Genomic DNA, 23,561 nt, shown 5'->3' with positions numbered 1-23,561 from the left:
AAATAAGAGTCAAAGGTAAGAGGTGGTTGGTTACATTGAATGCACATTTATTTCACTCTCTTTCTATCTCTAACTTTGAGAATTAAAACTGACTTAAGCGTCGGAGTATAGTTAGCAGGTACCCGGCCGAACTCGACTGAGAACGAGATAACTAAGAACGAACAGGAGGAAGACGGACGGTTCGTGAGAAAAGTGTAAAGTACTTGAAGACATTCCCGACCGGAACAAAGTCCAAAATATATAAATTTAAAAGTTATAAAATCGTTCCTCGAGTGGTTGGTAGATTTGAATTGAGATAAAACAGTTGAATAATTTTTGTCTGAACTATAAAATTTGAAGAATGGATGAAATTTAACTAACACTCCTAATTTTTAATATTAAAAGTGGATGAAATTATTTTAATTTATTTACTTTCATGTAAATTATTTTTATAATGAGGAGCATGTCCTACCTTCCAAAATTTGACCTGTCCTTTGCTTGTAACATCGTCTTTCACTTCATTTACTTTTAGAATCATTCATTGCTCTCTTCTCTCCAGATTCCATTGCTTCACCTAAAATATTTATGGTCAGTCTCAGAAAAAAAGAAAGAAATCTATTGTTTCTTGATTTATAAATACAGCACAAGAAAACAAAAATAGTTCTCGTAGTTGCCAACATGGCTTTTTCTTCAACTTTTACTTTTTTTAAATTTTACGTTGTATTAATGATCAATGTCTTAATACGTAGACAAAACTATATTTATAATGAATTTTTACTTATTAATATGAGAACTATGCAACCCATAGTGTTATCAAAATGGGTTGTCTCGTCCGAACCACTTATTTCTTACCGGTTGATCACTTAGTAAGTTAATTCAACTCGATTCATTTATTAACGAGCTAGTAAAATTCAAATTTGATCCATCCTATCACGGATTGGTAAGTTAAACGGGTTAGATAAAAAAATATTACAAAGTAATTCAAATTTGAATAAATTTCACTTTCAAACTGATGTTAAACTCAAGAAAATTTAAAATAATAAAAAAAAGTATAAAATAATTTTTCTTGGTATAGAATCATGTGAATAACGAAAATATTTTTTTTTCAAATTTTACAAGATAATGAATTAATAAAATAAAATTAGATAAGTTGATGAGCCAACCCAACTCATCACGAATTCAATCTAGATGAATTAAATTTAAATGAACTGGATTAAAAATTAACCTGTATAAAAAAATATTTTTTTTCAAACTCAACCTGACTTATACCCATTATAAATTGAATTATCCAGCAAATTATAATCATTATGACAACTCTAAACTCACTTAATGTAATAACAGAATCTGTGTTAATGATATCGTGTGAAGCTTGTTGTCTTCAGACAAATGGTTGCACGTGAAGTTTTTCAATTCATATATTCCATTCAGAAACCTCTGTGTTTTGTTGTTACATATACATCAATCTGTTGTTGAAGCACCAAACACCTCCATTAGTGTCATTATTACTTAAACTGAAAATGAAAATGTATATGTATTTATCATGCAAATGAATCCAAGAAGGTGAAAACTAGAAGAAACTCCAAAGAGCAGACAAGAGTACTTGTTTCAGATTCAGACCACATCACATTCTGCCAACCTAAAACGAACTGACACTGCCAAATGGGCCTCTTGAATGAACCACTCTCATAGATTCCCTCAATTAATGCATTAAAGAAAAGAAAAGAAAATCTATAGAGCTAAATGTACGTAACATCATTATTGTTAATAACATTAATCAGTAATCAGTGTGAAGATATTATATATTTCACATCAAATCAAGTTCTGTACTCTGTTTTCATATCCAATATCCACCACAAGCTAAAGCTAATCGTAACTCATCAAACTAAGAACTGCGAGTCTTTTATAGTCAATAAAATCAACTATGTATTAGACCCAACCAAAATACACCATACTCAGAAAATATATTATATTATATTATTTTCATGGCATGTACAACTTGTTCCCACACTTGCATCTCCATGCCTCCGGGTAGTACTCGGCGGTCACCGGCGTACCCGGCGGCACAGGCACGTGAACCGGTTTGCATGGTGTACATTTGCCACACTTCGAGGTGCAACGCGGCGGCGATGACCCAGGCCCACCCAGAAGCCTTCTTGTGGGCCAGCTCATTGATAAGACATCTTTTTTACCTCCAGACACCCAGCTTTCTCCAATCTTCCCATTTTTTTCCTGCCCAACATGCACAATTAAGTAAATTAATCAATACTATTTTATGACAATTATAATAGTTGTCGCCCTTATTTTCATTCAAGAACATTCGGTTTCAACACTGTTGAGAAATTTAACGAAAACAATACAAGTTAATGAGTAAAACTGATTAAAATATGGGACCTCTGCAACATTTTAACAAGAAAAATTCTATAAACATTCATTTTAAAATATTCAAAATATTACTTTTAAAGAGTAAAAATATAAATGTGAGTCTAAGATTAATATTAAATAAAATAAATATTTTTATAAATTTATTGTTTTGAAATTTTAAGTTGAGTTATCAAGAAAAGACACGTGTTATTATTTGATTGTGACAGATAATATGTAGAAGTGGAGGGTGACATGCAACATTATGACCATGATTCGACCATAATATACAACTGTGGTTGCGTTTTAGCGGTGAAAGTGCTGAGCGTTGTACACTGTACGCGCACGTTACCCAGACTCGTGTATGTGGCTACGAGGAAACAAACACGACAGCTAATTTCCCTGTCGCGTTCTAACGTGCGCCGGGTGGTGTTGCGCCTAACATGATTGAATAATATATATATATATATATATGGGTCAGAGCAGAAGTATTCAGCAACAGCCGCAAATACATTTCCTGTGTTTCATCAACCCTTGATGAAACAGCGCACAGTTTATTAAATATAAACGTGCATTTTCCACGAGCCGTTCGATTTTCATCGAAAGGTGGTGGTAGACGAAGGTTGCATCGATTATGTGCAGGGGATTTTATCCGGCGCAACGACGATGGAAGCAGTGGGGAGGCAGATGGTACCACCACCACGTGTGTTTCGTAATCACGGTGGAGTCCATGCATCTGACGGCTCACATTGAAGTGGGTCCCGCGACACCCCTGCAACTATTTTGGCGCATGTTAGCCACTATCAGTTTTTTCCAGCAGTGTCTCTCTGTAACTTTGGAGACTGTCACCATCCAAACCTTGTTCGAGTTAGTTGCAGATCACACTCTCCCACATTCGCAACCACAACCATATACTCAATTCAGTTCTCCTCTCTAAAAATCACATCCCTTTTCAATTATCACTAAATTAGTTGCAGATTCTTGTCTGCAATCTTCTTTTTCCAGCTCAAGACACTCTAATTTAGTTTCTTTTACACTTTTAATAAATGCATTACTCTTTTAACTAGAGATAAAATACTAACGAAAAAAAATGACTTTTACAGTGGTAGTGTTAGAAGTAGACCTAAGAAAAGTTAATTAGGTAATGGGGTAATCTTAATTAGATGATGGTACATACGATAAGTGAAGGTAAGTTAATTAAGGTGAAGGGAGAAGAATAATAGTAAGAAAAGATAAGACAAAGAATGTAGAGGACCAGTCTATACCTGAAAATCTGTGTTCGCTTTGGTGAACATGGGACACTTAGTATCTGCAGTGGAGAAAGGACGAATTGGAAGAAGATGTTAATTATAAATTTATGATGGCACGGAGTTAGATAGAATTAGAAACGGTGAAAAATTTATAGAGGAAATGTCAGAGTAATTATTAAGTGTGGAAGAATTGCATACCTAAACATGGAATGGTGGAGGCAGTGGTAATTCTACTGCTGAAGATCAGTGTGAAAATTGAGAGCACGAAATAGAAGGAGACACTAGAAAGATGGGTTCTGTTCACAAGGGAAGGGGTTTTTCTCTTCCTCTCCATGAACAAGAACAAATTTCCTTCACTACAACACCAACACTAGGATGGATGCTTGCAGATATATGACACAAACAAGCTATATCTCACGCTCTCACTCTCACTCTCACTCTCACTCACTCTATGACCCTATCAAAAGTAGTAGTGTATGAAGCTACGAGCAAACAGTAGGGTTTGCAACCCAAGGCTTGCACGTTCCATGCAAATAAGAGCTAAACAAATACCTAACACTTAGCCCATTTGTCTCAAATGGACAAAGTCATAATCTTTTGTGCTTTTCAACTCTCTCACACCACTTTTATTTTGTCTGAGTGAGAGCAGTGTGCAATAAAGGTGCAGGGAGAGGAGATAGAGAGAGTGGAAAATTTGGAAGGAGTGTGGTAGTGGTACGGCTTATCTGATGAGGTGTGTGTTGTGGCAGAGAGGTTTGTGTTTGTGTGTGAGTGTGTGCACAGTAGCAGTACTTATTAGAGAGGTTAAAAAGAAAGGAAGAAAAACAAAGGTGAATCTATGCAGATCATCACTTCCTAAGCTTTACCATGTTTAGGTCTCGGATTCTCTTGCAGGCTTTCTCCACTGTCTTTCAACGATTCCCAAACCCAGAAAAGCAAAAGCAACACCAACTCTCTCCACTCTGATATATGCCTCCTGCTCTCACCTTCCCTCTGTTTTCTCTCTGCCTTTTCTCCTTCTGTATATAGTTTTTCTTCTCTAAACAGAAACATGGGCAACCCTCTTCAATTTTAACCAGCTTCGCTTTTTAACTGCTCCTTCCATGCTCTTTTCTACCGTCATTTCATTAACTCATTAATGCTTCTCCTTTTCACATGTAATGTCAACAACATACTATAAATAATTGCTGCTGCAGTTTGGTATTTGGATACATGATAACCACCAATCTCTTTCTTAAACGACACAGATTATCTCTAATCACAAATGGATTTGCATGGTTCTCTGGTTTCTGAGACATTATTAAATGGTTTTATATTGCATTAAAATAAGATAATAAGATTATTATTGAGAGGGAATTTAAAAGATTTTATTCAAGAGTTGAATAAAGTGGAGCTTCAATTTTCAACCCCCGTTGAGATATGGAAAGCGTTTGAAATTTCTTGGTACTTGCATTAAAGATTCATTATGTAGTTAATAATTGAGATAAATACAATATTTTGGGAATGGAAAAAAAGTACAAGATGTTGAAAATGTCCTGCATATCTGGTTGTATTAATATGCTGTGGCAGCTAGGTACCTTAGAGTGTGGGCCAGTTCTCACACGAGGAACCAGGCATGTATTTACAAAACTAGCCTCTGGTGATGCACGTGTGAGCATGATGAGTTGTTGTTAGGAAGTGTGACCTGAGGAACACTGAAGCCATTGATATATGACACATAGTGAAAGAGAAAGGGATGTCATGGGGGTTTGGTCAAAGTGACTGTTGAAAAAGTCCATCAATTTGCTCAGATTCCAAAAGCAAAAGGGTATAGACAAATATTGTGTAAGAAAATGGTGTATTCTTTGACAGGGAATAGCTAGATAGATAGATAGATAGATACATCTATGTATTCTGTTCTTTGTTCTTTGGCCTTGCTCACTCTCATTAATGCAAACCAAACTTCCATTGGTGCAAATGCAATGGGGTCTTGCATAGTACCAATAATTAGACTCCTCAAGTTTTGAAACTTTCTTTTTACAAGTTTCAACCGGATTTCATGGGATGTCCATTTTGGATTGGATTTCCCACTGTATAAATCTTATCCTTCTTCATTTGGCATTTCCTCTTTTTTTATTCCCATCATCTTCTTAATCTTATTCTTGTTTAAGAAATTTAATTTTAAACATAATTTAATAACTTGAAAATTGAACTTAAGCATCGAATTGGGATTATTCTAATTTCACTGCTAAATTTAAGACAAGTAGGTGGTGAGTTTGGAAAAACAGGGTAGATGAAGAGACAAAATTGAAATTTGAAAATTAATAGTGTCCACACCTGAATACAGAGCCATAGCATTGTGACTAGTGTTTGTACGAATGAGAACTTGTAGATGCCTCACCGTGGTCCTTCAAACTCTAAATCCTTAAACTGCTAGACTTTGCTTAATTTGTGCTTATGCATAAGAAAAATGTATGTTTTTGTGACATTATATATGCAAAGTGTTTCCTGCATTGATTAATTAAATGCTAATTTTCACCTATGAAATTTTAAAAGGGTATAATGGAAAGTAAATGACGATTTTCATGTTTCTTAATGCAGGTTTGAATATTGATTTGACATGAAGAAGTGAAAAAATCTACCTGTGGGAGAAGAACGTCTACAACACGTCCTAATTGTAAAGAAAAGATTAAAAGGATATAAATTAAAAGAAGTATTTGAAAAATTAATTTAGTTAAATGAAGAGTTAAGAAAATAATCTTTGGATAAATAATCTTCATATTAGAATGTTGTGTGGTCGTGTTCAGTCTAAGAGGAAAATGAAGAATGTCTCGTGTAAGAATACTTATAAAATTATGATAAAGAAAAAAGTTTTATTAAAATTATGTCATATATGCTTTAGGTGAGTACCCACAAGTCAAGTTCATGTATAAAATAATTTTTTTATTTCAGATTGATTTGATTATTGATTTATGGCTTAATATCACTAATGGTCCCTATTTTGGTTGGTAAAATTCTTTTTGGTCCCTATTTTTTTTTTTTCTGTTCAATGTGGTCCTAAAGATTGTAAATTTCGTTCAATCTGGTCCTTTTTGGAGACGCCGTTTAAATAGTTAACGGCAGAAACTCCAGCTGTGCAGAAAAGTGTTAATGTGGCATTTAACTGTCCACGTGGAGTCCGTAGAGGCATAATGAGGTAGATTTATTCATATTGAAATTGCAGATATTAGGGTTTGCTTTTTAAAAATTAAATTAAGGGTTCTTAGAATTTGGGAACCTAACCTGTTTCACCTTTGCCTTCGTCAATGGCTACCACCCGCTCTCCCTCCAAAATCACCGACAAACTCAAGAAGAGGAATAAGTTAATCACCTTCGAATAATGGTTTCTTCACCAACGGGGTTTTCATTTGACAAGCAATTGAGCATTTTTTTTTTTGGGTTTAGGGCTTTACTCATACTGTTGTGGAAAAAATGGGGTTCTTGCCTTATGATTTTGGAAACTTATGATTTTGAAAGCTTTAGGAAGTGGTGCTTGTTGGGGTCTAGTTTGTTGCAGATTGTGGTATTGAGGCCTAACCTGCAGATTATTGCAAATAGGGATTATCTCTACCCCCATTGAACCACCACCAAGTGAGGAATGACAATTTTGGTGGCCCAAGCTAGTGCAACAACAACAAGAAGAAGATTGGGAAGTAAACATGGCTCATCAACCACCAAGATTGGGAAGAAGATTGGTTAAAAACCCTAATTTGGCTATCCACCCTCATTAAAAATTGGGTTTCATTAAAGAAAGGCTTAATACCCCTAATGGTCCCTATTTTGGTTAAGTGTGTTCGAAATGGTCCTAGTTTTATTTCAGATTTTACCTTACTATGCCTGAAGGGAATCCACGTGGCCAGTTAAATGCCACATCAATATTGTTCTGCACAGTTGGATTGTCTGCCGTTAACGATTTAAACGGCGTCTACAAAAAAGACCAAATTGAACGAAATTTACAATCTTTAGGACAACATTAAACAAAAAAAAAAAAAATGGGGACCAATTCGAATTTTGCCAACCAAAATAGGGACCATTAGTGCTATTAAGCCTTAATTTATTATGTAATGTGTTCTTCAATATATTGGATTCTATTTATATAAATTGTTATAATTTGAAGAGTCAATTCTTGGTAAACAAATTAATCTTTTTATCTATATTGATTGACTCTGCATATTGGTTGGATGATTTGTTTAATTAAAAGTTTGTTTAATTAAAAGTGTGCTTGTTACGAAGGTAATTGGTGTATTAGGATTGAATAACACGTCCTAACATTTTTATAGCTTTGGGTACATAATATATCTTAATTATAATGCATGTAAATATTAAAAGTGATTACCAAATAATGTTAATTAGCATAATATCTGTTTTTATAATTCATTATTTTTATATGCGTATCAATCACCATATCACCATATTTGAAGGAATGTGACGCATGTTACTCTCCTAATCATATTTATTACATTATAAAATGTTATGATGTACTATAATTATATTTATGATGTGAATATATTTATTTTGGAAATATTTTAGTATTTATTATTTTCAATCCTGGTTGGTGGAGATGTATAATAAATATGAAAGTTAAATAGGAATGGTCAAACTGATAATCAAAATAGTACACATACATTTTGAGTTACAAACAAAATATAGTTTGTACCAAAAAGATACATACATACATATATATATATATATATATATATATATATATATATATATATATATATATATATATATATATATATATATATACTTTAAGAAATAAGAAATTATAATATTGAAAGTAATTTGTCTTGATACATATATTTTTTATAAGCATGGTGAATTTTATTATAAGATAGGATATATAGGCAATAGCATTATAAGACATGTATGCTAGAACCAAAATTATATTTATCTTGAATGTGAAAAGTGGACTTCAGTATTACTTCACATAATGCAGATCCAAACATGCTATTACATTTCATTATAATGTATATTTTTTCTTTTATAATCAATGTTATGAATTATACAATAAAAAAATATTTCTTATAATGAAAGCACATCCACAAATAGGTTTAATTTACTTTGTCATCTCATTTTCTAATACTAATACAATATTTATAGCAAAATCTTCAAAACTTTTCATACAAAATTTCTAATAAAAATTGTAGATATTTTTATATAATCTTTCTCACAAAATTTACAAATTTTCTCATACTAGTTTTTTTCTTTTTTAATAAAAAAGTAAATCCTATAATAACATAATCTCCTTATATATTTCAGAGACCAATTAACCGTTTAAATTTATTTGGAATTTCAATTTATAAGTAATTCAAGTTTATCAATAACAAAAAATTTGTTAGTAAAATAGTCTTCCATATTGATCACAAAATTCGTTCATAATTATTAATGGAAAAAGATTTTTGATAACTATTGTGATTTGGTCTTCTTTTTTCTCTTTTACTTTTTCTTTCTTTTTTTTTCTTTCTTCTTTTTCATCCTTTTTTTTCTCTTTTTCTCTTCCTTCTCTTTTTTTCCTCTTTTTCCTCCTCCTTCAACTCCGACTACAAATTGCCTTTGAGTCACCGTCGCCACCCTCCTCCTTTTCCTTTTACCCATCTTCCTTCTCTTCTTCTTACACATCTCTTCTTAATACATCAAAAAACTCCCATTAAACTTCGTGGACAATATGTATCTTGTTTTACCAACATATTTATTAATAGAAGAATCCATTAGTAATATGAATTATATAATACTAACAAAATTTCCAACAAAATTGATTGTCGCATACATCATCAACAAAAGTATTCGTAAGTAATATGAATTATAACTTATAGATGTATCTTATCAATGAATTTTACCAGCAAATCCATTACTGACAAAAATTTATGTTGGTAAATTTATGTTTACCAAAATGTTTATTTTCATTGATAAAAATTAGTCAATAATTACAAAAATTATTCTAATAAATTAATTTTTCATTTTTACAATACTTTTTTATTCATTCCTTTTTCATATTATTTGACGTGAAAGTTTGGCGAAACTTTGGTGAATGCCAAACTTTTCACATCATTATAACTGACAATTCATTACTCTCAAGATGAAATCTATCACCAACATCACCCCAGCCAAGTCAAACTCAAACATACATGCATCAAGAAAAAAGAGGCTTAATTAGTGATTTAAGTCTCTAAGTTTTTAGTTTAGTTCATTTTGACCCCTTTATTATTTTTAGGTTCAATTTAGTTCTTCAATCTTTTAAAAAAAAGTTCGATTTGGTCATTTCCATTAAGTTGACGTTATCACTATGTCCGTACGTGTCACCTGTTAATTTGTGAATTTTTAAATTTTTTTATTTAAAAAAACATAAATTGTCATGTTAAGTCATGATCGTGCAACATGATAATGATGGTGGTAGTGTCACATGTTAGTGTTATTGTCACATGGCAGTTGTGGTTTTCAATTTAGTCTTTCTTTTTAAAATTTTGATTCAATTTAATCCCCCTATGTTTTAAAATAATCCAATTTTTTCATCTCCAATGTGAGATCAAATTAGTAATTAAATTTAATTGCAACTTATATATGCATAAAAAATAATTGTTTAGAATTTATACATAAAATCTTTCACCTAAATATTCAAATTATTTTATTTTTTACAAGTGTAAAAAGTTACAAATGAAAAAAATATGAAAAATAAAATAATTTGAGTAGTTAGGTAGATTGGTTTGATGTATAAATTTTAAAAACTTATTTTAACATGTATATATAAGTTGTAGTTAAGTTTAATTATTAATTTGGTCTAAAATTTGATAGGATAAAAATAGATCATTTTAAAAAATAAGGAAACTAAATGGAATGAAAATTTTAAATAAAGAGACTAAATTGAAAACAATCACTAATATGTGACAATAACACTAACACTAACATGTGGCACAATTGTGACCGAATACGTGTTAGTTTATGTGTTTTAAAAAAAATAAAAAAGGTGAAAATTTTACAAATTGACATGTTACATATACACACATAGAATTAAAATCAATTTAATGGAAAAGGTCAAATTGAACATTTTAAAAAGAATTAGAGGACTAAAGTAAACTTAAAAATAATATAGGGACCAAAAAGAACCAAACCAACAAATAAAGGACTAAATAACTAATAAGCAAAAAAAAAATATCATCAACTAACCTCTCTTCAAAAATATAACAGAAAAAATTGGTTGTGGTTATAATGTTAAATAATTCCTCTTTTTTCCTTGATTAAAACTTCAACTTTGATGTCTCTCTTGATAATAATATAATATATAGTAAAATAATCTTTCATAGCAGACACACCCACAAATAACATTGGTAAAAGGGTATAAAATTACATCGCTAAATTGAAATTTTCTATCAAACACAGGACCATAAACATGAGTTTTTCCCACTCAAATGTTTTAATTAACCTGATTATGAATTAGAAAACAATATATTGACACCCTTTTTTACAACATTTTGACACGGCCACATGTCGCTCTCTCATTAGGATAGATCATTATAGTTTTTTAGTTATTTTTTTGCTAATGTGGGAATCAAATGCACTTGTGCAGGTATTTGAAAATTTCGTGTTTTGGTCTTTACATTCGCAAAACATAAGTTTGTGAAGGTTGTTCAATGAAAATCCCACCTAGTTATGAGTTTCTTCTTCGTTCGTTGCTTACGGTGCTTGTTGACCATCTATGAGACCCAACATTTGAGCATTGTCTGTTGTAAGACATGTGTTGTTCGTTCTTCGACTCTATTTCCAGGGTCCTTTGTTTCTACGTCATTCTCAGTTTTTAATGTTGCCTCTTCGCTGTTGGCCCCCTTTTTTGAGCAAACATTCTTCCTTGTGTCTGTTTTGGGGTTGGATTTTGGTGTTTTTTAATTGAAATGGACAAAGGTCGTGAATTTGTTCAATGTAGTGATGACAACAAGGTACGTATGTTGTATGGTAATATTAACAATTTTGGTGATTTACGTATATGACTTATAGGGAATTTTGTTTTTGCAATTGTATTTCTGCTATTCCTGAAAAACAAAGTTACTAGGTGCTTTGAATGAAATGTTAGGTATGAAACAAAAAGTTTTTATTCAAAACACACCCTTTGGTTGGTTGACAAGGTTGAATGATTCCATTAAGTATGAAAGTTTCTAAGTAAGAGTCTTCAAAATTCTATTCATAACAAAAATTTGACTTTCATTTTCTTTGACTTTGTTGATCAACACTTCTTCCCAACCATCCTGTGGTTTTTGTGGCAATGCTTCTTCAACCAAATGGGATTAACACAATCCTCTTCTCAAAGGAACCAACCCCAACATATCTAACACCATAAAAAACATACAATTATTTTCATAACCCCAAATCATCAAAACAAATACATATGAACTTAACTTAAATTAATAACCAATATGAACATGTAAAGTTACTTACATTATTCTTGTGGAACAATGACTCAATTTTCTTTGACCTCAACTTTAAAGAAAGCCAATTTAAGAATCTTGAGAAAATAACCTCTAAATTGGGGACCACTAAGCTAAATCATTCAACAGGCGAAAGCTATACAAAAAATAAAATCCAGGTTCAATAACAAATTCATACAAAAACAAACTAATTTAAAAATTCAACACAATAAAGAAAACACAATCAACAAAAATGTTACTTGCAACATTGCCACTAAAGCTAAAGGAATAAAAAATATATCGCTCCCTTAGTACCAAAGAAGCCCTATATAAATTGTTCACAAAAAATGTATGAACAACAATTGTCCAATCATAATTAGACAAACAATCTACATAATCTAACACTCTACAAGGCATGGTACTTATTACTTTAGATTTTTCTGGAAAATAAAATACACTAAAACAAACCAATGTATACACACAACATACATTATCTAAGTCATCTTCATCAATATGTATACTTAATTTAATCATATTCCCTATGTCTTTAATACTTTCTACGTTTGAACTAAAATGTTCACCCACAACACCATAAAGATTTTCATCAAATTGTACCTCCACTCCACCTATACCCAACCCTAAACACATACATACATCAACAACAGTAAAATGGACTATTCATTACTTGACACAAAATGATTCGTTCACGCCAATCCAGCGACTCAACATCTTCTTCAGTAGAAGGCAACTAATGTCTAGACACCTATCTATATCTGGAAATCATTTGAAACCTATCTATATCTGGAAATCATTTGAAAGAGGTCTTCGCAATACAGTTACGATCGTTATTCCTTAGGATTACATTTAACTCCACAATACAACTACGATCGTTATTCCTTAGGATTACATTTAACTCTACAATGTGTTTAGTGTGTCACACCAGGTGCAAAAACAAATCAACAAAACAATGTTAAAACAACAAATCATTAACACACTTCATAAATGATATAAAAAATTAAGTTTTCCACCTAAAATGATCCTTTCTAGTTTCACGTTATCATTACTCTATTATTTGAATGTTCAGTAATGACATCCATTCTTGTTATTCCTAACAAATGTACCAAATTTCATAAATATAGTCTAATAGCACCATAATAAAAGCAATCTAACAAAACCCAAAGGAACCAAAATGAACCTTCTTCCACTAAAACCACAAAAAAATCGCATGAAACCCACGAATCCAAAAACGACAAACTACACCAAATAGAACAAAACTTGAAAAACTAGCTTTTCCATCCTAAAATAAAGTGAAACGGAGAAGAGACAACACTAAAAACCGAGAATGATGCAAAAACAGAGAATGACGCCAAAAACATGAAAAACAAACCAAACATGTTTCACAACAAACAATGCTCGAATGTTGGTTCTCACAAATGGCCAATAAGCATCGCAAGCAACAAACGAAAAAGAAACTCAATTGAGTGGAATTTTCACAGAACAATCTTCGAAAACCTAGGTTTTACTAACGTAAAGACCAAAACACAAAAATTTTCAAATACCCTCACAAATGCATTTGATTTCCATGTTAGCAAAAACGTAATTAAAAAATAGGTTTAATACGCAAAAACATAATCAAAAATATATTTTTAATACATCATTTGGTCCCTAGTTTTGGGCTTTTTGTTCAAAGTCGTCTTACCTTTTAAAAAAGTTCAGTAAGGCCCCATATTTTGTTAAAAATGGTTCAAAATTTTCTTTTGGCTTACAACGTCAAAAACATAACGGTGTAATTGCCTCCGTGGCCAAAAGTGAATGATGTGTACAGTTTTGCAATACGTGGCACATTTGATATATTTTAAGGTGTAAATTTTAAAAATAAAATTGAAGGACGTGAAAAAAGTTTAAATGAGGGTTAAATAAAATTACAATTAGGTTAGAATCCATTCGCGATTTGGGGTTCAAGAATCTGGTGAAAGTAATCTTCAATTTGGGTTCATGGTTCGTAGGTGCAATTGGAAGGATCCCACCTGCTAGCAACCCATTTCAGCATTCATAATATTTTTTCTTCATTCTTAATCTTTTTTTCTTCATTCGTTTATCAATTCAATCATAACAAAAGAGAGAAGGAAACCTACCGCACCCACCTCCATCTTCTTTGCGTAAGGCACTACAACACCACATTCACCCACGAATGCACTTTTCTTGCCTCACTGTTAGCGTCAGAGTCGAATGTGATCGTCGATGTCGCTGCATCTTTTCCAAGGTGCGTCGTTGGCCACGAGCTCCACCAACGTTACCATCGACTCTTTTTCTCAATTATTGTTCAACCTTCTCCCTCCTCTTTGAATGAGTTTTTTCTGGTTGTGGGTGTTTGAGGTGAAGAAGAAGACAACGATGGGGTGATGGTTGCCGAAATGTTGGGAGAGAGATGAGGTTTCTGAGTTTTTGTGAATTGCAAATTGGCAATTAGGATTTTTTATTTTGTACATGATTTTGTGAATTATGAATAGAGATTCTGATTTTGAATATTACAATTGGGGCTTCTGATTTTACACATGATTTTGCACAAACCCTAACCTTTTCTCTTACCTAAAAACTTCAACTTTTTAACATTTGTCAACTTAATTCACCTCACCTTGCCACACAATAAAAAAAATTGTACACATCATTTAATTTTCGTCATGAAGGCAATTGCATCATTATGTTTTTAACGTCGTAAGTCAAAAGGACCATTTTGAACTGTTTTTAACGAAATATGAAATCTTAGTGAACTTTTCTAAAAGATAAGACGACTTTGAAAAAAAACCCAAAACTAAAGATCAAATTATGTATTAAACTTAAAAAATATAATGATATGGACCAATGGAAGAGCAATACGTGACATTGTTCAAACTTTGTCAAAAATGGGTGTAAATATATAGTTTTCCTTATGAATTAGGTTCTTTCTGTAGTGAAAACAATTATTTAAATAGTTGTGGTCTACATAGTTAGCCCAATAGCTATATACACGCATTCGTGCATGATGATAACGACAATTGCATAAGCACGTATGCTATTATTAGAAACAACCATCGTGGATCAAGATAACGATTAGTAGTTGTTATAGTTGATGTTGATTTCGATATGATATTACGACCAATTGCAGTTGTTTTGACCAAAATTTATAACCATACATAAAGAGATAGAATTTTGATTAGTGATCCTCAAAACTTTTGGTTGAGAATGACTACCTTGTCCCTTGACGTAAATGAAATTAATCTCCTTAATTTAGATATTCCGATATCAAATTAACTGTTAACCCATAAAAACTTGCCTTTAATAAGTAAGTTTAAAGCCAGCCGTTAGAAATATCTAATAATGTTATTTAAAATAAATATATAAATATAAAAGCACAACATCTCAAGTCAAATTTAGTATTTTTTTTTTTCAAAATTAGAAATTTATCGTAGCAAAAAAATAGGAAAAAAGTAGAATGTGCTGAAAAAAATGAAATCTATTTTCCTGAATTTGATATTTGAAAATACTTTTTTTTTATATAAAATTTATTAGGTCTGAATAATCATTTCCTTTAACACACTAAAAAAATTACAAAGAAATTTTTAAGTTGAATAGATTTTTTCCTTCTATTAATTATGATATTTTTTCATTTTTATCTCATTATTTTAGATAATCCCAGTTTGGTCTCATTATTATTATTATTATTATTATTATTATTATTATTTTTAAAAAAGAGCCTTTATTTTATTAAGTTCATTGTGATAATGCTACTATATGGTTATAAATTTGATTCTTTATGTCATATGTTATTTATTTGAACAAATCATCTGACGATATATCATTAACTGTGTAATACTTTATTATCTATTTGAAAAAAGAGACTCTCTTAATTTATTCTTTTAAGAAAGTACAATCTGATTGGAAAAAAATTATAATACCAGAAAAAAAAATGAAAATCATTCGAAAATGTGTGCATAGTTATAATATATTAGGTCTAAGAAATGAAGACAATGATCGAAAGGAGATAAATCCGTAAGAACAGGAGCCGTATGCGATGGAAGAAAGGATCGGACAAGTTGGTCGGTTTCTATATCTGAATATATAGTTAATGAATACGTAGACAAAGCCCAATACATACATAGTGCAGGTTGTATATGTTGTTTATTGCATGACGCATGCTTAATAAGAATGAAACAAGATTTATCACGTGGACAGAAATATAAGGTTTATTGTTCAAAAATTTTAATTAGGTTCTTAAATTTTGATTAGTCTTAATTAAATTCTATTTTTAAAATGTGATGTAATTTAGTTATTTTTTGTTAGTGTTAAGGATGTTAACTAATGTGTTATATGTTAGTTTATAATTTTTTAAATATTTAATTGTTATTTTAAAAAAAATAGTGATGTGACATGTCAATATTAAGACAGATATAATAGAAAAATATAATGGATAAATATAATGTGAAAAAAATTCAATTTAGTTTCTCTATTTAATATTTTGTCTCAGTTTCTTTTTAAATAAAAAAATTTTATTTCTCTTTAAATTCAGATTAAATTTAAATTTTATATAAACAATGAAATTTTCATTAAAAGATATATTTTTAATAAGATTAGATTTATTTAAGTTTATATTTTACATTGAAATTTATTCAAATTTTGTTTTAAACATTTAGATATCGATAGTTTCTACTTAAATGGTAGAATTGGTTCGGAAATAACAATTTTTACAAATTTAAAATTTTGAAATGGTTTTATAACAATTTAAAATAAATATATTTAAAATTTAAAAAAAAAAACATAAAAAAATAATGTAAAATATAAATTTTGTTAACAATAGTAATAAAAATATCAATATTAATAAAATTATTAATTTTAATAAAAATATTATTATATCAATTAACTTTATTTTCAATTTAGATAAAATAAAATTACTATCATTTAAAAGAAATTATTCTGCTACAATATAACAAATAAAAGAATGAAATTAAAATTTTTCATATGATCTTACTCAAGAGTAATATGTGACATTATCATTATTACGTCGTACTGTCTTTACAACGTGATAAAACTTTCAATTGACACGTAACAATTTCTTATAAAATAAAATAAAATTAAAAATATACAAACTAACACTATGGATATATTAACGTCCCTAGTATTCTACTAATAAGAAAAAAAAATTACATTATATTTTAAAAAATAAAAATCCAATTAAAATGAATTTAAAAGATAAAATCCTAATTAAAATTTTTAAAGAAACACAAAAACAATAGAAGATTTAAACCAAAGGAAAAGGATGATATCGTTGTCTCACCAGTTTCCATGAAATTGCATATTCTTTTGAAACTCAACGTTGATGCTTGTCCCACCAAACCTAGACCTTTGATAGCGATATTCAAATCAAATCTCTCAATTATTCAACTTTCAATAAAGCTGACAACACTCCCTCTCTTCTTTCCTTCTTTCCTTTTCACACACCAATCACTTTCTCTGTCTCACCATTCAGACACAGTAAAAATGTGATTGGACGATTTCAAAATTAAAAAAAATTTTAGTTTTTTTCTTCTAAATATATCTTTATCTATTTTTTTTAATTTGAAATCGTCTAACTACATTTTAACACGTGTAAAATATCAAAATAGTGTTAAAAATTAATATCAAAATATCATTTTCCTTCTATTTATTTAACCTCTATATTTTATTAAACATTCGATCACAAAAATAATATTTTTATATTTAATAAACGTCTTTTCCAATATCAACAAAACTTTCCAATCTATACAAACTATGATATATAGTTCTGTAACTGGAAAGATTTTCAAATTTATTTTCAAAAAAATATGACTATAGAAAAATTTGCATATTAAATAATAAATTTTTTATCGAATACATATGTATAATCTTCCTTCAATATTTCATGTCAAGTGATGTATACATAGAAAGTGAGGGAAACTCAAAACAACTGTTACCAAAAAGCTCTGCTAGCTAGTCAATTTTCCTGTAGCGTTTCGTTGCACAGATGGATAATGCTACAGTGACTGTCCCCACATAAGAAATAACTCAGAATCATGTATAGTATGTATTTATATATTAGAAAAATTAAGAGTGCACAGTCATTATTTGGTAAAAGATTAAGAAATGTTTATATGATAACTTCAAAAATATACTCCAGAATACAATTTTTGTCATCCACAAATTCTGTTCGTATTAATACTGAATAATTATACAGTAGCTTACGTTAATTTTCAGACTGAGTTAATGTACTGTGTTTAGAAGAAGTCACAAGAAAGTGTCTTTAAAAAGGACATTATAACAACTATGTCTAATGTTGATATCGATACTATATGATTGATTATATATTGAGGATGTAGATAAATGTATACAAAAACTTAATTTGGAAACATGAGGATTATGATTTAACAACAACGTTACTAATCAAATCAATTGATTTTTTTTTCTATATTTGTTTAATTAAAAACAAAGGTTATATTATAAGAACTTGGAAAATATAGTAACAGAGTTTATAGACATTTTAAAATAATAAAATTGATTATTTTATTTTAAAATAATTTAATAATATAAATATAATTTTTTAAACTCGTCTTATTACTTAAAATTTTGTATATTTTTCTAAAACTCTTTTTTTTACTTTCTCTCAATTCTTTTTAAATTTTCTCATCCATCGATTATTTGTTTGATGAGTCACGAAATTCCTACATTGAGTTATCTCCACTTTTACTCGATTAGTTCTCTGTTTAGAATAAGTAAGTTTCTATCTTTTTTTCTTTGTATTTTTGATTCATGATCATGCAAAGAAATATGTTTTGCATGTGCCAAGAACTCTTCTTCTTTGATTCTTGGTCCAATTGAGCTTTTAAGGTTTGTCACCAACCACTAATGGGTGACTTGTAGACTTTTCTAGAGTTTCTTGCGGTGGAAGCAACGGTTAGGAGTCATTAGAGTTGTAGGACATTTTTTAAGGTAAGGAAAGTTAGATCTTATTTTGGATTATATAAGTGCCTTGTAAATTTAGTACCTCTATGGATGATAAAATGAGTTAAGTAAAACTTGTTATGTTCACTAGTGCAAAAGCGCTGATTAACGTCACCCCTTAGACACCGGTTAGTGGTAAGCTTGACGTACATTGATGACCGGTGGCATTTTCATAAAAAAGTTGGCCATATTGAGCCAGTTATTAGGTTCCTCGACGTCTATAGTATTTTAGACGTCGAGCCTGTCCCAACTGACATCTATATGTTTGACAGGTGGGTGAAAAATAATTTCTTTCGTACATATAAACGTCAGTTAGGAGGGGCCTCGACGTCTACATGGCGGAAATTAATGGCTATTCACCTATCCGTCAGACATGTAGACGTCAGTTAGGACAACCTCCGACGTCTATATGTCTGCCATGTTGGTGAATAATCACTCTTTTTCTGCCTTGTAGACGTCGGATCCCGGCAAACTGACGTCTATATGGCGAACATTAATGGCTATTCACCTACCTGTCAAACCTATAGACGTCGGTTAGGAGATGCCCGACATTTATATGTTTGCCAGGCAGGTGAAAAGTCATTCCTTTCCGTCATATAGACGTCGGATGCCTCCATACTGACGTCTATAATCGTACATAGACGTTAGTGGCCTTAGTAGTCGACGTCTATAAGCCTCGCGGATATTAATTTTTAAATCAGAAAGACGTCGGATTAGTGAGGCCACCGATGTCTTTTCCATTATAGACGTTGAGCTCGTGTGAAATCGACGTTTGATTTCTTGTTAAAATAGTGATTGCGGACCACCAGTTTCGCGCACTTCATCGTCTTCCTTGGCTTTTCTCTTCGTTCCATTGAATTTACAGGTGCGTTTAATCTCTTTTGATATGGCTAAACTTGCTTTTAATCCACTTAAAGTAATCTTTGATGTATTATCTTTTATTTGAACCGATTAAAATGTGTTTTCATTGTGTTTTGGTGTAGTTTTTTCTTGTGTCTTTGGGTAGCGTATTGCACCTTCTACCTTTGCTAGTTTCCTCCTAAGAAAAACTTACATATTTTGGATCTCTCATGGCATTCCAACCCGAAGACAAACTTGGGTCATTGCATAGAGCCATTCCCACCGCCAATGAAAAAGAAAACGGTGAGAATACGGTGTCACCGTATTCTGTTTCATTGGCGATCGAAGTGGACCTAGGCAACGATCCAGGTTCGTTTTTGGGTTGAATGCCATGAGAAATCCAAAAGACGTAATTTTTTCTTACGAGAAAACTAGCAAGGGAACGAGGTGCTACTACCCTACCCAAAGACATGAGAAAAACCGCATCAAAACACAACACTTCATAGATGTCGGTTAATGTAATGACTGACGTCTACAGTGCCCATAGACGTTGGGTAATGAAATGTTTGACGGCTTTATAAATGTCGGACGTGTCATTGAACCGACGTTTAGGGTGCCCTTAGATGTCGGTTTGTGTAATGTCTGGCGTCTTTATAGGCATCGAGCTTTGGCTTAAACCGACGTCTATAGCGACGTCGCACCTGTAGAAATCTGACGTCCCATTAACGTCACCCATAAAGACGTCAGTTTTCGTGAAGTAACGTTAAAAGTCCAAAATAACTGACGTCTAAAGTTTATTATACACTAGTGGTTTGTATTAATATTTTTGGTGTTTAGACGATGATCAAAGATTGTATGATGTTTGAATGTGTGGTGTGATGTGTTTGTAATACTTTTGCTGTCATGATTATGTGGGGGTGAAGTTGTATTATGGTTTAAAAGTGAATTCAAAGTGGTTGAAGTAAAGAAGACTTAATTACTTAGGTTTTAAGGTAAAAAAATAAGAGTTTTAATGAGTGAATTTTAGAGGTAGGTGTTTTAGTTAAGGAGTAACTGGTTTAATACTTTTATATGGTTATTTTGGACTTATTAAAAGTGTTATTTTGAGATAAATTTGATATGAAACAAATAAGAAGTTTATTGTCGAAGTTTTGAAGTATATTTAGTGTAAAAAGCAATTAGGTACCTATTTATAATAAAGCAATTAAAGAAGTCATTTTTGTAACCCTTGTTATTTTTTCATAAGCCAAATTAAAAAAAAAAATAGAGCTTAAAGATCACTTACATAATTAAACAAAATGAACAGAAACAAAAGACCCCAGCCATGACGGAATGCAAACAGATCCTAACACTGTATTTTATAATAAAAAAAATTGACACGCTTTTTTTTTTAATTTCATTAAAGATATTTTAAAATGTAAAAATTATATTCTAAAATAAATAAATAAAGAGTAATAATTTTTTTGGAATACGGAAAGACATGTATGTACAATCACTACGTACAAATGACTCGTCTATCATGTGATATCAGCCGTCAATTATGTTCCATCGGCTGCGAAACATTCCACTAACATCACGTTACAAAATCCTATCTGAAAAATAATATTCAATTATCTAATATCGGTATATAATTTAAAAAAAAACTTAATCTACACATTTAATTTATTTTGAAATGTAATTAAAGTTGAAATGAAAAAAATTATCATAAAATGTTTGAAGAAAGAAAAATGTAAAATGCAAGAGAATAAATTAAAATAAATTCTCTTCAAAACCACTGATTATTTAGTGAATTCTAAAAAATGTCAGCGAACTAAAAATAAAATTATAATTGAAAAATATATTAAATGGACTTTAACTTATTAAAATTGTATCGGGATAAAAAGAAAATATTAAAGTATCAATAGTTAACGAAAAAATATCACGTTGAAAACCATTTAAAATTACTTAAAATTGTATAAATATTATATTGTTCAAAATAAAACTATAAAACTATACTATGGAAAGTTAACTAAAATTTCCGTTATCATCTTAGATTTGAAGCTCTTTTTTTCCATCAATTTAGAACTGATAAACTAATTGATTACAAAATTAGAAGAAAATAAATTAATTTTATAACATAATCGAACACATCTATAAAACATTATTGTGTATTTGTTGGAGCGGTAACTAAATCCCAACATAAGAGGAACATTCTTTCTATTATTAATTATCCTTATTACTAAAATCAAACTTTATATACAAATTTGCATACGAAAAGAATTACATGAATTATTGAAATTACATCTTTATTGACGGTTATAGATTCGACGATAATTAATATTTAGGTTTAATACATATTTTGGTCCCTCTTTTCGGGAGTTTGTTCAAAGTGGTCCTCTCTTTTTTAAAAAGTTCACTAAAGTCCTACTTTTTGCAAAAACTGTGCAAGTTAGTCCTTTTTGCTAACGGCGTTAATTTTGCTAACGACAAAACTGTCAGCTGACAAATATTTGATGACTTGTACAAATAAAATTCGTTATAGTCCTCATATTGGTTTAAAAATGTTTATTGTGGTCCTTGTGTTGGTTTAAAAATGTTAATTGTGGTCCCCTTTTACTTAAAAAAAACGTGTCAGTAAACTAAAGAAATCTGATGTGTCACATGTTCTGTGGAGCCAAGATCATCATGCCATCTTAGAAGGGTAAGCCATTTGTACATTGTTTAATACATGTTAAAGATTTCACGTGTGATCTAGTAATCCATGCGCTAAAGTTTTGGGAAACTACAATCACAATAATTTGAAGTTTATCAGTGTAGTTTCACGTGTTATATTAGTAAGTGTGGAGATGTGAAATAAGAATTCATTAGTTTTGGATTGCAATAGATGAAATTTTAGCTGCTGCTTTTAGAGAAAACCACAAAAATTTCCAAAAGAGCATTTTCCATTGACAAATTTGTGAAGCCGCTTCCTATCTTTAAGTAGTTGAGCGCTTGATCGAGCATTCCAGCATGGCTGCATGCTGCTAAAACACCCACAATAAACATTTTTAAAGGGGACCACAATAAACATTTTTAAACCAACACGAGGACCACAATAAACATTTTTAAACCAATATGAGAACTACAACGAATTTTATTTGTACAAGTCATCAAATATTTGCCAGCTGGCAGTTTTGTCGTTACAGGAATTAACGTCGTTAGCAAAAAGGACTAACTTACAAAGTTTTTGCAAAAAGTAGGAATTTAGTGAACTTTTTAAAAAAAGGAGGACCACTTTGAACAAACCCTCCGAAAAGAGGGACCAAAATAGGTATTAAACCTAATATTTACTAATAGAATTATCTACGATTTGTATCAGTTTATTTATCAATGGTCGAGATTCGTCGGTAAAGTATATGAATTATTGATAGACAAGATTCATTGGTAAACACTTGAGTTAAGTTAATTAAGGATTTGAGAAATCAATTCTCCCTCAATTCCATTTTCGCTCTTCTTCTCCTCTATGAAGCTCAATCCAACCTCATTATCGTGTTTCTCCATTGGCCATCCATTGTACTCTTCCCGAAATCGAAGTAACAAAGGTCGTTTCCCTCAAGGGTTGTTTCCCTCGTTCGCTGTCAACCATACGTAGAGGCAAAGCTTCGTTTTTATTGTAATTAGTTTTCTGTTATGGGTTTGTTAAACCCTTTTGTTTCATCCCCGTTTCCCTTTCCTAACCTTTAAAAGGTTAGGTTTTCCCCTCTGTAGTTCA

The 23,561-nt window shown here is 30.8% G+C and overlaps 1 protein-coding gene across 1 annotated transcript; it reads right to left on the bottom strand.

The window, feature by feature from the left end:
- Nucleotides 1-1,613: 1,613 nt before the first annotated feature.
- Nucleotides 1,614-4,750, bottom strand: LOC106764336 (EPIDERMAL PATTERNING FACTOR-like protein 5). Its single transcript, XM_014648619.2, has 3 exons — nucleotides 3,786-4,750; nucleotides 3,603-3,646; nucleotides 1,614-2,208 (listed from the first exon to the last, which is right to left on the bottom strand). The coding sequence occupies exons 1-3, from the start codon at nucleotides 3,919-3,921 to the stop codon at nucleotides 1,960-1,962; spliced, it is 429 nt and encodes a 142-aa protein (XP_014504105.1). The 5' UTR covers nucleotides 3,922-4,750; the 3' UTR covers nucleotides 1,614-1,959.
- Nucleotides 4,751-23,561: the final 18,811 nt, after the last annotated feature.

The sequence above is a fragment of the Vigna radiata genome, chromosome 6, assembly GCF_000741045.1.
Source record: "Vigna radiata var. radiata cultivar VC1973A chromosome 6, Vradiata_ver6, whole genome shotgun sequence".
In the NCBI taxonomy this organism is placed as follows: domain Eukaryota; kingdom Viridiplantae; phylum Streptophyta; class Magnoliopsida; order Fabales; family Fabaceae; genus Vigna; species Vigna radiata.
The sequence above is the reverse complement of the archived record's forward strand: the minus strand, read 5'-3'. Positions and strand labels throughout refer to the sequence as shown.

What these genes read in the sequence shown, in the direction of transcription:
- LOC106764336 (XM_014648619.2), bottom strand. Translation starts at nt 3,921, where the DNA reads ATGGAGAGGAAGAGAAAAACCCCTTCCCTTGTGAACAGAACCCATCTT. An exon ending in CTCCACCATTCCATGTTTAG is followed by an intron (nt 3,647 to 3,785) that starts GTATGCAATTCT and finishes TCTCCACTGCAG; the next exon opens with ATACTAAGTGTCCCATGTTC. An exon ending in AAGCGAACACAGATTTTCAG is followed by an intron (nt 2,209 to 3,602) that starts GTATAGACTGGT and finishes CATGTTGGGCAG; the next exon opens with GAAAAAAATGGGAAGATTGG.